At 43.7% G+C, this 16,023-nt stretch overlaps 1 protein-coding gene across 1 annotated transcript in view; it reads left to right on the top strand.

Annotated features, from left to right (window-relative positions):
* The first annotated feature begins 4,037 nt into the window (after positions 1–4,037).
* The window catches only part of TRIM44 (tripartite motif containing 44), a 92,955-nt gene continuing 80,969 nt past the window's right edge, over positions 4,038–16,023 (top strand). The window contains exons 1-2 of the mRNA XM_082226785.1: positions 4,038–8,107; positions 14,921–14,998. Of these exons, the coding sequence (XP_082082911.1) occupies positions 7,733–8,107; positions 14,921–14,998 (453 nt within the window). The 5' untranslated portion in view covers positions 4,038–7,732. The remainder of the gene's footprint in view (positions 8,108–14,920; positions 14,999–16,023) is intronic.

Below are 16,023 nucleotides of genomic sequence, written 5' to 3'. Positions count from 1 at the left end.
TGGAACATTAGCGACAGCTGTGACTCTTTCATTCATAATATTTCAGAAATGGATTTATTCAACAAGAGGACATTACATTTTGCTGCCATGCACTCTAATAAGATAAGATATCAGTTAATATGGGAACAGCAGGAAATCAGATAAGGTGATCTTCGGGGACTGCCTGCTAAAATGAAACTGGCCATAAACTCTCACGGCTTGTATTGCATGAAAAAGTTATCTGCTTTACAGTCTCAATATTAAAAATATGATTCCCCACTCCCTTTCTGGAATTTACTCTTTTCATTACTGTGGCAAGGAATGCAAATAGCTTTGTGATTAATCCTACAAACTGGAAATTGTAGTCATTTTTGAATAAAAAGGATAGCTCATTTAACATACTAAAAGATTCTCTGCCGAAGAGAGTAAGTAAATCTATTTTGTGGAAGCAGGTAAATAGCTTAGTGATGCTATGAGTAAAATTAGCCTACCATTATTTTCAGGGAAAGCATTTAAGTCTATATGCAAAAGCCCAATGAAAATAGTTTCAAAAATAAAAAACCTGCCACTTCTTCTCCATAATATATCAGTTAAGGGAAATTTTCGGTATCAGAATATTGTCCTAGAACCTATAGCTTATTTCATAACTTCCCCAAAGACATTCAAGTATAGAAACTGCATGGCTGATTGCTTTTGGCATGCCCAGATTTGGAGTAGGATCATTCCACTGCAGAGAGTCAGGAGTTTGTGAACTCCCCACTCAGAGATTCTTATGCAGATGTTGGACGGCCATCTGTCATGGATGCTTTAGCTGAGATTCCTGCATTGCAGGGGGTTGGACTAAATCATCCTTGGGGTCCCTTCCAACTCTACAATTCTATGATTCTGTGGTCATACATTTAGAGCACATTTAAAGCACACATGAATCCTGAAAACTGCAGTTTACCCCTCACAGAGCTACAATTCGCAGCACCCTTAGCAAGCTACAGTTCCCTGGATCCTTTGTCAGGCATGTGTGCTTAAAATGTATGGTGTGCAATGCATCCTTCTAGCATCACTATTTTATTCATGCATGCTGCTTTGTTACAGCACAGTCGTACCTTGGTTAAGAAATGACTTGCAAGTCAAACGTTTTGGCTCCTGAACGCTGCAAACCTGGAAGTAAGTGTTCCGGTTTGCAAACGTTCTTTTGGAACCCAAACATCTGGCACGGCTTCCGATTGGCCGCAGGAGCTTCCTGCAGCCAACTGGAAGCCACGCCTTCATTTCCGAAGATTTTGGAAGTCGAATCGGTTCAGCTTCCAAGGTACCATTGTATACAAATCAGTGCTCCTGGCTCCCCACCTCCATACCCTGAGATTACAACTTTAGCCATTTGCACAGTACATGTAAGTGTAAGAGATTCCTGCTGCATTCCAGACCCCTATGTGCTCAAACAGGATTTGTACATCATGATAAAAGTGTTAAGCCAGGACATGCAAAACTCAGATTCGAAATCCCCACTCAGCCATGAAGCTCCCTGGGTGCTCTTGGACCACTCCCTGACTTTCAGTCTAACCTACATCACAGAATTGTGGTGAAGATAAAATGAGGACCACCTTGAGCTCCTAGAAGAAAAGGTGAGATGCAGGTAAAAAAAAAAAATCTAGTACCTGTACCCAGCTCTACTAATTTTTTTGTCTTACAATTATACATTACGTTGTGTGTTTCTTATTTTGAAGCATTAAATCCTAACCAACTGCAGTATGGTCTACAGGAAGAATAAGTAAAAAATAGTAAAATGTATCATGTTCTCTTCCTATTTTCCGTCTTGTGTGATGTGTCTACAGTGTACACTATCATTTGTGTTTTGGCCAGTGGCAACAGCATGTGTGTTTGCATACTCCAGACTAGGTGTTTAAATGGATGGTGTCTGGGAAATATCAAAATATGCCTACATGTACAGGCATGTATATTCAAAGGTAGTACAGAGAAAAGTTCAACTCCTACTCTTTGATGCATTATTGGGTTCTTCCCTCCCACTGCCTTCTGTCGCATGAATATATATTTTAAGAAATGTATATTTTTAAAAGTACAGTTAAAAAAACTTAAAATGGCTTATGTACCTCTAACAGTTTCACACAGCATTACAAACCACAGTAAAACCAAGTTTTGTTCTGAGCAGCTTGTAAAATCTAAATCTAAAATCTAGATCAAGGATTACTAAGGTAGCATCCATGTGCAAAATAGCACACGAGGTCTTTCCCCAGTGCTCACAAAGCAAACCATGAGCTGTAACCAAAGAACAAACCTTGGTTACAGCTCATGGTTTGCAGATTGACAGAAACCAGAGTCTGGGGTTCAAACCAAGGCTTGGCTCCCAGCATCCTCTACAGGAGGCTGCAAGCTCACACTAAGTCATGGTTTGGATTAGCATTATGTACAAACTAGGCCTGTGTGCAATGGTGAAAGGAACATTAAAAAGAAAGAGAGGTAAAGTTGCAAACCAATTAAAATGGCTCTCGGCTGTGCCATTAGGTTTTGAGGCAGAAATCTAAGTCTAAATGTAGATGGAGCTGCCATGCAAAAACCCTACTTATTTCTCACAAGCAATTGCAAATGCACCACATTTGAAAAGACGCTTGTTATTTTAGAACATCATAGCCCTAGGAAAACACAATGGGCCTCCTGCATTTCAGAACACTGTAGCTCCATTGAGCTAATGCTGCAGCAGTTAGTGCCTGTTGCTTCTTCCTTTTTTAGTATTTTCATCTGGCAACCATACCCCGAGAAATCTGTTATCCTCTTTTGTTCACTTCAAAACATGTTATTTCCGGCAATACAGACAACACATTTTAAAACATTTAGGTACCACAAAAACATCTGTCAGCTTAAGAGTTCAAACAGAGGACTCCTCAGAAATGGCAGAGGCCTGCACTAACACCCAAGAGGGGAAGCATCTTGTAAACCTTTTATGAAGGCTCAGTCCCGCAGCGCCTGCAGCGCAGATACGGCTGGGAAGATGTTTCTGTGGAGTGCTAGATAATCATGGCAAGAGGGGAAAGGGTATGAAAATGGCCATATGGGGTTCTTTTAGGCTTTATTTTACTTGCAGACTGCTTGTCATGATGAACCGTGTTTTCCAAGCTTCCACAGTAGGCAAACAGGGATGAGAGCTGCTGGGCTACTGCAATTTAACATGCAGTCAAGTGGCAACTTAAGTCTGGAGATGAATGGTCCTTCCTTCCCCATCATTGGTCCATTGAGACCAAGTAGTAACCAGTTGTTAGGGCTGTACCAGGAAGAAGCAGTATCTATCTGTGTGCATTTCTAGATACTTAACCTTACTAAAGGATGGAAGAAGAGAATGGGCTTATCCCACCATGTTTCTCTAAGAGCTTTTATGATGGACCCTTCACAATTACAGCTTCCTGTCATCTGTCTCTGTGAAGGATGGGGAACCTGTGATTCTATAGATGTTGATGGACTCCAGTCTGCATTAGCCTCAGCTAGCATGGCCAATGGTGAGGGATGATGGGGAATGCAGACCAAGAACATCTGGAGAACTAGAGATTTCTCATCCCTGTTCTACAATCTGCCATCTACTCATAAGGAGACTATAGCTTTAAAAAGGTCCAATTTATGTGTTCAACTGAGTTGGTAGATACAACTTACAGAAAAAGGCAGGCTTGTTGAAGCAGGCTTGCCGGTCAAGCACAGAACTTGCATGTACCAAGAAAGTGGGATTTTCAAGTAGATTCAGGGCAGCAGCAACCAGGGCTCATCAAGATGTAGATGGGATTGGAATAGAGGAACATACCATATTTTTCGCTCTATAAGACGCACCAGAGCACAAGACGCACCTAGTTTTTGGAGGAGGAAAACAAGAAAAAAAATATTCTGAATCTCAGAAGCCAGAACAGCAAGAGGGATCGCTGTGCAGTGAAAGCAGCGATCCCTCTTGCTGTTCTGGGATAGCTGCGCAGCCTGCATCCACTCCATAAGACGCACACACATTTCCCCTTACTTTTTAGGAGGTGAAAAGTGAGTCTTATAGAGCAAAAAATATGGCAGATATGACACCAATGCAGATGGTTAACACATAGGAACCAATACACATGTATCTAAGAAGTACCTAAGCCAGAATATCTGGAAAACCAATGGAAAACAATGGCCAACATAAATATATTGTACCAGGCAACTTTTGACAAGCTGGACACCAGGGTGCATGAAGAAGCAAGTCTAGAACATATAAGAAGGGTCAACTGGTAGACAAGTTAGCAGTAAACTAAAGACCACTGTGTGTATAAAGTATTATCCAGGTGAGAGCTGGATACCACAAACCAAAGGCCATCAAGACTAACATGTCTTAGTTAACGGAGATAGTATCAGACCTCCCCTTCAATAGGTCCAATCCATTAGCTACCCTGAGAGCGTAAGGCATAACAGGATGATAGAAGGGAGCTAGGTGACAATGCAGACAATTTTCGGGCTTCAAAGAGCCTTGGTTTATGACCTGCCACCCCTAATATATTCTGGGAGAATGTGTTCATATGATAAGGAAGCTGTCTGTAATAGCCAATGGGCAGAACTGCAAAAGCTATTTTTCACAAGCTATGATAGTAATTGTTGAACTGGCCCTTGAGCTATGGAAGATAAAAGGCAGCAATGTATAAAAGATCAAGATAAATACCCACAAAAAGCTTTTAATAGCCCAATTAAAATCACAATGTTCTTCTTCTAGACCAGATCACTAACTACTATTTAACTCACATTCAAAAGGATTGGATGTTTACAGATCGTTCCTTGGTCCTTAACCCTCCAGTCCTCATCTCCAACCAAAATGAAGTCTAATAACATCCAAAAACAAAGTTAAATTTGGGTTTTTTTTTCCATTTGCTCACATTCATCTTTTGTAACACATTGCTTCTTCTCTTCATTCTGTTTTCTCCCTCTCATTTAGTTACTAGTGCTTCATCTCTGATGTCTAAACTGTGAATTCTCTCTTCCCACCATGTTAAACTGTAACACAAGTGGTGGGCAACCTCAGGCCCAGGGACAAAATGCAGCCCTCCAAGCCTCTCTTATCCAGCTTTTGGGACTCTTCCAGGCCATATACTTCTCTCCAGGCCACATGTCTCCTTTGCACCCTCCCTGAATGTTTCTGCCTGGCTGGAACATGTCCTTGAGCTCCAGCAATGCCTCTCACTTGTATGGATGCAGGATAAAGAGGTGTCTCTCGGTGTGTGCAGAAACTAGCGTACTGTAGAAAGTTAAAATTTACAATTACTGTTCTGCTCACTTTTGCCTCTCCCTCAGCCATCACTTGTGTGCAGATTCATGTAAGGCTAACCCGAAGTGAATGCAACCCATCAGCTGAGAAAGATTCCCCACTCCTGCTGTAAAGGGAATTGCAACAGTAACAATAACCCCAATCCTGACATTAAGCAGGCAATCAAAACACTTTGTGATGTGACTCGCATTCATTTTTATAACTTACATACTGCTTAATGTAACATTTACCCCTCATTTCCCTCTACAGCTTATGCAGAAACCGTTTTCTTGATCCTTGGACCCACTCTTGGTCTCATCCTCTCAATCTGTTGGAGCCTGTCCTTGCATGCAGGGGACCACCTGATCTCACTGAGGGTTTGAGACTCATCAACTCCCTCACCTGGTTTAGCTGGCCAGTCAAAGCCTTTGCCCAGGGTGTGGCTGCTGTCACATGCTGACAGCTTCTATGAGCCACAGGTGAGAGCCGAGTGCAGGGTGGGGACCCAAGGTGGACACACCACTCCAGAAGGAGCATGAGGTACTACCCTCCCCTAACAACCCCCTGTAAGGAGTATATCCCCCCAAATGGAATGGCTGAAGATGCACAAACAAAGATTTCATAATAAGTGGCAAATTAAACAACTGCCCAAGTATCTTTGATATTTGTGCTTTTCCAGCAGGTGCAACTTTGGCACACCTCTGACTGGCAAATCTGCTTCATGACATATGAGGCACTGTGCAGATGCCAAGTTGTTTTTCCCGAGTTTTGTTTGATTTCCTGATGCTATTCGCTCCGCTGTAACATCAGGGCAAGTCATGCACCAGCAATCGCCATGGGATGTTTTCATGTTCCAGTAATCTGAAGCAGAGCAGAGTTGCTGTAGCAATTTTGCAAACTGTTTGGGCATTTAATTATGAGCCAAACTAAATTCAGTCAGAGCTGAATCCATTCCTGGCTACCATAAACGGAAATGTTATGATCTCAGATCATATAATGTTGGGTTTGCCATTGAAATTAACTTTCTAGCTATAGAAGGGCTGAAAGGTTGACCAAAACATGAAGTCATGACAGCCATCTCAGATGTCAATGGACATACTATCTGCCCAATTGGCAACACAACTTTTCTGCTATAAACTACCTCTTTGAAACACACTTGCTGCTTGAGGCAACAAATCTCCAACAATGTAAACATTTAGAGCCCTTATTGATCAATATATATATATATATTTAGCCCATGCAAACATACAAAAGTATTATCTATTGCAGCCTTTGCAAATCTGACCACCCCAAAATGTTTTGGACCACGACTCCCACCAGCCTCTGCAAGTGCAGCCGGTGATGGGTGTTGTAATCCAAAACATCTGGTTGGCAATGGCCGATCTACTGAGTTCAGTGGGTACAACTCCCTGGCAACTGGGCAATAGGACTTACACACTAGCCCTTACTCTGCTACTTGGAAGTAACTCACTGAACTCAGTGATAGAAGGAGTTGTGGGAATGGCCAGTTAACCCTTTCCTCCACCTTTTCTGCCAAGTTTCATCTCCTTTGTCCTCTGGAACACAGGCTTGGAAACCGGGCTTTGGGGGCCAGGCGGACAGCCTGATTAGTACTTGCTGCAAACTGAGGCTTAAACAAATCTGCATTAAAAAGAAAAGAAAAAGAAAAACTTCCTTATTGGAATGTCAAATCCTAGTTTTCAAAGCACCCTGAAGCCAAGAAAGAGAACCAGCCAATTTGCTTCTTTCCTTTATCTCCTCTTAGTACAATAGTGGGAAAAGGAAAACATTCTCTCGACTTCAAAGAGCTTCTGCTGATTATTGCCAGACCGGTTATTAGGCTGCTTGAGGCTCCGCTCCCAATGAATACGCCTGGCTTTTCAACCGGGTACAGAAACGCGCGCGCATTTCCCTCCTCCTCACCACAAGAGGAAATCTCTTTTTTTCTATATAAAAAAAGAGGCCTTAATGAATCCCATATGAGGAAATCCCTTTTCAAACCACCATGGCTTGGCCGCGCTCGCGATGAGCGCCGCGCAGCCACTCAAGAGCAGAGGAGCAAAAGCATCGCCGCTTTAAGTGACTCAGGAAGTTAAACACGCGCATGCACAAGCACACTCACACGGGGCCTGCGCTCCAGAAGCGAAATTAGCGCGCTTGTTACGGAATAAAGCGGGGTGGGGGTGGGGCGGAACCAAGGGGGTGCCCTTAAGATAAAAGAGTGCACTGGGAGGGATTTTGTTTTGGGTGGGTGTGTGTGTTAGATCTTGGCCCAAAGTTGCTAAGAAGCTGGCAGGAAAGAAACAGGGACCCGAAAGAAAGGTGGCTTTTGCAAACGAAAGCAAAACAGCAGCGCAGAGCTCCAAGTCTCCAAGGCTGGACAGTTGTCGCGGGAGGTGAGTGAGTTCCGCTTTGCAGGCGACAAGGCGGCCCGGGCGTCCTGCTCTTCCCCGCTCACTTGCACCCCTGCCAGCGAAGGGCCTTTCCTGCCTTCGGCCAGCGATGGCTTCCGAGAGGAGAGCGAGCGGCGAGGAGTGCCTGCAAGATGGCACCTGCGACGTGTGCGAGCCCGACGAGGCGCAGAGGGCCGTGCAGGCCTGCGAGGAGTGCGGCTTCTCCTTCTGCGGGCCTCACGCCCAGGAGCACAGCCGCAAGTACGGCGCCCACCGGACGGCTGGCGTGGCCGCTGCGGAGCCGGAGCGGGCCGTCGGAGAAGGGGAGCGCAAGGCGGAGCGCAGGAAGTGCGAGGAGCACGGCGAAGACCTCAGCTTGTACTGCAAGGAGCACGAGAAGATCATCTGCGTGCTGTGCGCCGTCTCGGGCTCCCACCAGCAGCACGAGATCATCACGCTCAACGACGCCTACGAAGCCGTCCGGGTAAGGATCCGGAGCAGGCGCTAGGTGGGCTAGGAGTGCGTGGTCCCCGAAAGCCAGCGGCGCTCCTTTGGTTTGGATGCAGGCAGCACGGCACCCCGGAAAGCGCAGTTGTTAAAGGGCTGTGGGCGGGGACCACTTCGGAAGGCGCGTTCATAAGCGCACTGGTTTATCGGGTGTTCGTTCTTTTGGGGAGCAGAATTCCCCAGTCCCACCCCTCGGACTGCGTGCCGTGGCTTGTGCACCCTTCCCCTGCCGCTTCGGAGAGTCACGGGAGCTTTGGTCCAGCTGCAGAGGAAGGACGGGGGCCAGCGGAAAGGGATGTGGCAGAAGTGGAGGCGGGGCAAGGAAGTCTCTGATGGCCCGTTTCTCCTTTTAAGAAATAGACTCTAAAAGTGCTTTCCCCAGTCGATCAAGCAGAAAGTGCGTTCAGATTCCTTGCTAGCGACTTTGTTTACCAGAAGGTTGCTGAATGCATATTTTCTGTGGCGCTATGGTCAAAAAGAACTACAGTTAATTGGTTAATTGCCTTTCGCTCCCTGCAGTAAGCAGACTTTATGACTGCAAAGGTTCTCCTCAACAAGACCATTGATGGCAAAGTGGGAGCCCTGAGGATCATGTCCTGCAGGGATTGAGTGATTATTTAATTTCTATACAACTTAATATATGGGGGGGAAATCTCCAAGTGGTGTACAAAAAACTGAAACAACAATATAGGCCTTGAGTTGAGCACCGTTGAGTTTAATCCTCTGTTATTATAAAGTAGCTCTGAGGAGTTGACCAGAAGTATGTAGTGGAAGAAGTTTGAGGGAATCTCCATGAGTAAGGAATTTGGGTTAACTTTGTTGTAGAGCCAGGTGTAAGCAGTATACTTCTGCTAAGGTTACCATCCTTCCTGAAAGAGCCTGCCTGCATTTCACATTGCTATGACAGGAAAAATTCAGTGGGAGCAGCTCATCCCATAACTGAATTCTATCTCAGGAGAGGTACACATTTTGATTTCCTGCCCATCAAGCAGCTGAGAAAGGCATGTCAATTTAAGGGGCGGGGAAGGTGGTTTTGGAATTGGCTTTATGCAGCTGTCACCACTGGAAATCTGGATTAAAATGTATCCCTTGCTGTTGCTTTCCCTATGTTTGGAACTTGTTTGCTGCCTGACAACCATGTATGTTGCTACTGCAATCCCTGCCTCTTGTTTTTGCCAAATACATTTGGTATTTGGGAATAAGAACATAAGAGCCCTGAGGTACATTTATCCTAGTGCCCCATTTCGTGCAGTGATTATCCTGTTGCCTTCAAACAGGGTGTGAAGGCAATAGTTCTCACTAGCTATTGTTATCTTGGCATCTGCTTAAGTGTACACCACCATAGGAACCTTGTGCACATGTGCTATGTGCTCATATGCAGCTCCCTCCTACGAGCAGGGAAACAAATCAAGAAGCTGGACTTAACCATCGCTTCCTTTTACATGCAAACTGGGAACTGTAGTCAATGGCTTCTAAGCAAGCCAGGATTTATAAGCCAATTTTAACACATCACTTCCTTATCCTGGCTTGTTGGCAACATCTGACCTATTGTTTACTGAATAGAAACAGCTTGCTATTGACTGTGTAGTACATGGATAGGCAAACTAAGGCCCGGGTGCCGGATCAGGCCCAATCGCCTTCTAAATCCAGCCTGCGGACAGTCAGTGTGTTTTTGCATGAGAAGAATGTGTCCTTTTATTTAAAACACATCTCTGGGTTATTTGTGGGGCCTCCCTGGTGTTTTTACACGAGTATAATGTGTGCTTTTATTTAAAATGCATGTCTGGGTTATTTGTGGGGCATAGGAATTTGTTCATCCCCCCCCCAAAAAAAAATATAGTCCGGCCCCCCATAAGGTCTGATGGACAGTGGACTGGCCCCCTGCTGAAACAGTTTGCTGACCCCTGGTGTAGTATGTAGCTTTCAGGGGCTACCCATCTCTTGCTGAATGTTTGTTTCCTCTTGTGCAGGCAGGAAACAGAGACTGAGAGGCCAACATTGCCATACTCTGCTGTTACAGAATATCCCATGCAAACCAAAGAACAGCTGATACGTCTAATTTTAGGCTTTCTCTCAAACATAAGCAGTTTGTTTTTGGGCGATCCCTAGAAAAAAGTAGCTGTTCACAGAACTGTAGGAGGTGTTTCAATGATGGTGTTAACTTTTCCAGCTGCCAAAATAGATTTGGGGGAGGCGGAGGTATTCTGCAGGCTTGCAACTTCCAGTGAGAAACAGACTCCTCTTGTTCTTTGTATGCTTTTAAAAGGACTCAGTGCATATAGATGGGGGTGGGGGATGCGGGACTTATTTTAACTTCCAGCATCTTTACTGTGCCTTACAGTTCTTTTTTTAAAACAACAACAACAACTTTTGTTAACTTCATTTCCCTCAATATATTCAGGAAGACTGTGGAAAAAGTGGGCATCTAGAGGATTGGTCGGACTGATACTTGTATAACACACAAAACTGATGAACAAGTTTTAAAAAGCATTGCCAGTTTGGTGTGTAAGGAAGGTCTCCTGCGATCATTTTTTCAAAGCTTTGCAGCTTTGGCCATTTCTTCTCCTTTTCTTTATGTGGAAACTGAAGGGGAAAATAATATGCAAACCATTCCTCAGACCCTTTTTGGCTGATAAATAAGAGGAGGACTTTGTAGTTGACCATGTGGGCAATTGCATTGCACTTCTCACTGTCATGCTGCAAGTAACAATTTATGTATTGTCAGTGGCCCTGTTTGTACACATAAGAATAAGCCACAGTTCCACACAAACTATGGGTTACCGCAAACAAATTTTCTTCTGTTTGCTTGAAGAGGAGCAAGCCATGAGTGCTGGCTTGCTTGTAATGCAAAGTTAGTTTGGCTGTTTGTTTTCCATCTCATTCATGGTCACACTAGTGATCTATGGCTTAGGCCACTGATACGTTGATGTTATATGAAAATAGGCTACTGTGTGTAGTAAATGGATTTAAATGTGACAAGGCATGCCTTGGCAATTTGCACAAGAAATGCCCTTTTGCTGCTTCTGTATAAATTGGCTCCTGGAGAGACACTTTGTGTGTAAATTGGAAAGAAGTGGTGGAATGAAATGTACTTATCATTGTATGTAGGGAGATTATGATGATGATGATTTTTAATTCATCAGTGGTTGGTAAGACATATCCTTTTATGTAGTAAACTATCAAGAAGAATTTTTCTGTGTTTCAACTCAGTTCTCTGTGCTGTATTGATTTCTATTTGGGAGTTATTTTATACAGAGGAACATTTTTTTAAAAATGTGATTCTCTACCTGCAGTCTGAAGTGGCACAGCTCATTCCACCATCTTATTTCTGTTCTGCTGTCTCTTAAGAGGTGCTTATCATGCAACATTTAGAAGACATGGGCTACCTTCCACAAGTATGCAAATCAGAGCATCATGTCTGAGTGCTGTATGCAACAAGTTGTGATGTTCAGACAATAATAAACTGGAAGTGGAACATTAGTTCCGCAAGGCTGGCTGGGGACAAGTTTTGCATGCTATTTAGACAAGAGATTCTCATATTTGCAGACACATGGAAAACCTACTGACATATAACTCTGCCTAATCTGGATATATATGTTGTATGCTCATATAGTCATGTGACATTGCCATAGTCCTCACTCTTAGTATAGCTCAATCTTGAATTGCCCTCCTGATTATGCAAGCAGATGCAGTGTTAAGTGAATAAAGGGTTGGATAAGGTAGAAAAGAATCATAGAATTGGAAGGGACCACAATAGGCATCTAGTCTAACTCTCTGAAATGCAGTAATCTTTTCCCCAACAAAGGGATCAAACTCACAATTTTGAGATTAAGAATCTAATGCTCTACTGACTGAGCTAATGAAGTTTCTCTATGTAATATTGAGGTCATCGCAATCAAGTTCCCTTGCAAGTTTGAACTTCTTATTTCATTACCTTTGTATCTCCTCCTCCTCCTCCTCCTCCTCCTCCTCCTCCTCCCTTGCTGTGGAAGGGGGGCAATGTTTGAAGTGTTTCACAGACATTATTTCAGTAACCCTTATAACAACCCTGTAAGCCAAGTCAATATTGTTCTGGTATGGCAGATGAGGAGCCTATTAAGAAAATATTTATTAGCCTCAGGCTACCATGACTAAGGTAGGTTTTGAACCAAGAATGACTTGGCACATGCACCTAGACTATATCCTAGAGCAGCTCTCATTTAATCCTTACAGTTGGTTTTGGTTTGTACAACCTTTCTTTCCAAGGTGCTCTTTTGGGCCAGAAATGATGTAAGATTACTGAATTTAATTTTTCTAAAACACCTGAACATGTAAGCCTGCACAACCAAATGTTTAGACTTGGCTCTTTCCAAATGTTGGACATATGGAGCCGATTTCATTTTTACTGGCTACGATGCATGAGTTAGCCATACATAGGAGAATATTTAAGTATTGCCTCAGTCACAGGCAGCTAGTTTTTCGAAGCCTTCAGGGGACATGGATGTGGGAGTGATTGCCTTTATTGTTGTTGGAAAATGCTGAGGAAGTGTATGCAAATTGTGTATAACTACAGAAAGTGTGTTTCATTGGGAGCAGCCCAGTATAAATAGATCATTGTTTTGGTGACCGTTTGTCTTGGATGAAGTGCTTACCGTGATGTAGTCGAATTGGAAAGCTGACAGAATTCAAAACTGGTGACTATCTAGGCACCAAAATAACAATTTGCAAAAGTGTCCTATTCTTACTGTGTTTGGACATCACAAACCATGGTTTCTCATGAATGGAACAAGCATATCCTCTTTGAATGTCTGCATGCTCCCCTTTTTCTCTCTGGTGTAACTGATGAGGAGTTCAAAAGTGTTTGCTTCTGATTTTGGTTAACAGCAGCCTACAAGTCTGAATGTGGTCCTCCAGGCCTCTCTCCCCAGCCCTTGAGACTCTTTTGAAACCACAACCCCTCGCCAGCACTGGTCCATACTCTTTGAGAGTGCCTTTGCCTGGCTGGAAGTGCCCTTGGACTCTGATAACACCTCTTTTTTGCCTGGATGGAAGATGGGGTGTGTGTGTGTTTGTGTGTGCAGAACTTCTGGCTTTTGTGTGGCTGGAGTCAGTGTTAGAAACTCAGATCTATAAGCTAGGTGCCGAATGGCTCCTTAAACCAGGGTTACACTCCCCAAATAGAATATCTAGTTGCCATTTTGGGGCCAGATAGCTCGAAAGTCATATTTTTCAATACAACTTTTTGGTTCCTATAATTCATTATGATTGGGCAGATAAAAGCTAACAGATAGAATTCTTCAGGATAGGATATATTAGTGTGTGAAAGATTAAATGCCCCCCAGGAATGCACCTCCGGATGGTGGAGACGTCAGGCACCATCCTGGTGCCCTGGCAACTTCACTTGGTTTCAGGGGGCCAATAGGTGCAAAATGCACCTTGCGCCTGGCTAAATTCAAACGCTGGCTGGAGTGTAACCTTCTGCACAAAGTTAAGAGTCACGTCCATTGCTCCAGTGTATTTTGCGTCAAGCCCTGCCCACTTTTGCCTCTCATGGTCTCCAGAACGTTGCATATGAGGGAAAGCAGCCCTTAGGCTTGAAGAGCTTCTTCAACCTTGGTTTACTGTTATGCCCAGACCCTAAACTCTGATTAATCTAACTGTGCTTAGTGGAAACAAGCCAGCTTTGTAAGTCGTGGTTTGAATCTGGCTTGTTTCAACAAACCGGCATTAAAACTAACCGCAGCTTGCCAGAGTCAGACAACACGGCAGGGTGTGACTAATTGAAAATGGAAGTGAGAACGTCTGAACAGCTCCTCAGCTGTATTGGAGGGGTGAAGAGGAAACGAGGGGAGGCAACCCTAATCTTGTTCCATCATGATAAAACATTGGTTTAGCATGACATCTATATGTAGACACTGAAAAGTCCAAAATATCTTTCAGGAGCTAATGCCAGATCTTGTAAGTTTTGGTTGACAAATACTGAGGATAAAATTCAAAATCTCTTTTCAGGCAATCAGAAAAAGGCAATCTAAACCATAAGTCATGTTAGGAAGGACAGAAAAATACTAAATAGTCCAAGTGTACCTCTCTGAATTGCTTGTTTCATCACTGGGGCCTCCCCCATCCCTTAGCTATGAGTTGCAATTTAGTTTTGGAGAGAGGATAGTTCAAGCAAAAGTAACAAATATTCCCGGGATTCTACACGTGCTTTGTGCTTTGTGCCTTTCTTGAAGTGTGAACTCTTGATTACTTCCTTAATTAGTTCTTTCCGTCTGCTCCATCTTACAATTGGAAGCACGGAAGTGCAGGATTAAATTATCGGGCGGCCAATACCAATTACAGAAAATAAATGAAACATGGAGCCAGGTCACCATTGCCTAGCATATTCTCAGCACGGCCTTTACGCTGAAGGGTACTGAGTCACCCCTTGCAGATGGCTGCCTTCTTGACTTCGGTGAGAGGTGAAAAATGCTGAGCATCTAGCAGGATTTGAGCCTGCTTGAAGCTGAGCCATGTGACACAAGCAATGAATGATTTGGCCTGTGCAATTGCATTTAATTTTCATTCCAATAGTTTTCCCAGTGCTCTTGGCAGAGACATTTCTTCTTCGTGGAGACCTCTGCTTGCTTAACCTCGGTCCCAGAAGAATGAGTGAATGTATTCAGGGGCTCATAGCAACTTAGCTAATAGAAAGTGCTGAAAGATTGGTGCTCCCCCTCCTTTCCCCCCTCCAAGCTGTCTTGTGGAAATCCTTGTTGGCGTTTGTAGAGTTGAAAAGAGTCTCATGACCGTTGCCCTCTTTGTCTTTCAGAACAGAGAACATGTGGACCTGAAGGTGGCCATGCTAGATATGGTGGAAAGGTTAAAGTTCAAGTGCGCAGACCCCAAAGTAAGTTAATAAAGTGCCTGCTGCCTTTTTAAAATGTCTTTTCATTCTCCTTGAGAAAAATGCTTGCTAACGACTATCTTCACATTACATTAAGATCTAATTAAGCCTGTCAGTCAATTTTTTTTTGCCAGCTTCGTATGTGCCTAGAGATAAGTAGTCTCTTTCTCTCTCTTGCCCGCCTGCTTTCATTTTATGGCTTGAAATGCACAATCCGTAATTGTCTTCCCTAAACAGCATATAATTATGGTTATGATTTTTTATATTATTTATTTATCTCATCCGTATACAGCCCTTCCTCCAAGACGATTTGCATAGCATTTGCAGCTCAAGCCTCTTGTAACTTAGGACACCTTTTCAGACCCAGTGCCTACCTTTAACCCAAACACAGTTTTGGGGACCAGCTGATTAGCGTTTAAAACCCATATATTTTCGTTGTGATAGCATTGCTTTTGTTACCCACATCAGGCTGCAAATCAGTAGTGGGTCCAGGCCCATCAGTTGAAAATCAATGTCACCCTGAGGTATAATCACAGAATCATAAGAGTTGGAAGGGAACCAGAGTGTCATTTAGTCCAACCCCCTGCAATGCTGGAATCTCAACTAAAGCATCCATGACAGATGGCAATCCAACCTCTGCTTAAAAATCTCCAAGGGGAGAGAGAGACCACAACCTCCCGAGGGAAACCGTTCCACTGTCGAACAATAATTGGCCTAAGGTCACCCACTGAACTGTATGGCTAAGGGAGGCTTTGAGCCCAGATCGCTTAATTCCAGGCCCAACTCTTGGTCTACTGAGGTATACTGGCTTCATTTCCCCAGGGGCCTATTACTTTTGGAGTGCGTAATTATCAACCAGCCTGCTGTGGGAGGGAGTGGTGGTGCACCCAAACAATAATCATTGTATTAGGGTACCAAAGATGTTCACTTCAATGAGTTGATGAGGTTGTTGGCTTTCTTGTACAGTAGTAATAATAATAATAATAATAATTTATTATTTATACCCCGCCCATCTGGCTGGGTTTCCC

This window comes from Podarcis vaucheri (assembly GCF_965113315.1).
Source record: "Podarcis vaucheri genome assembly, chromosome: 1".
NCBI lineage: Eukaryota > Metazoa > Chordata > Lepidosauria > Squamata > Lacertidae > Podarcis > Podarcis vaucheri.
The sequence above is the reverse complement of the archived record's forward strand: the minus strand, read 5'-3'. Positions and strand labels throughout refer to the sequence as shown.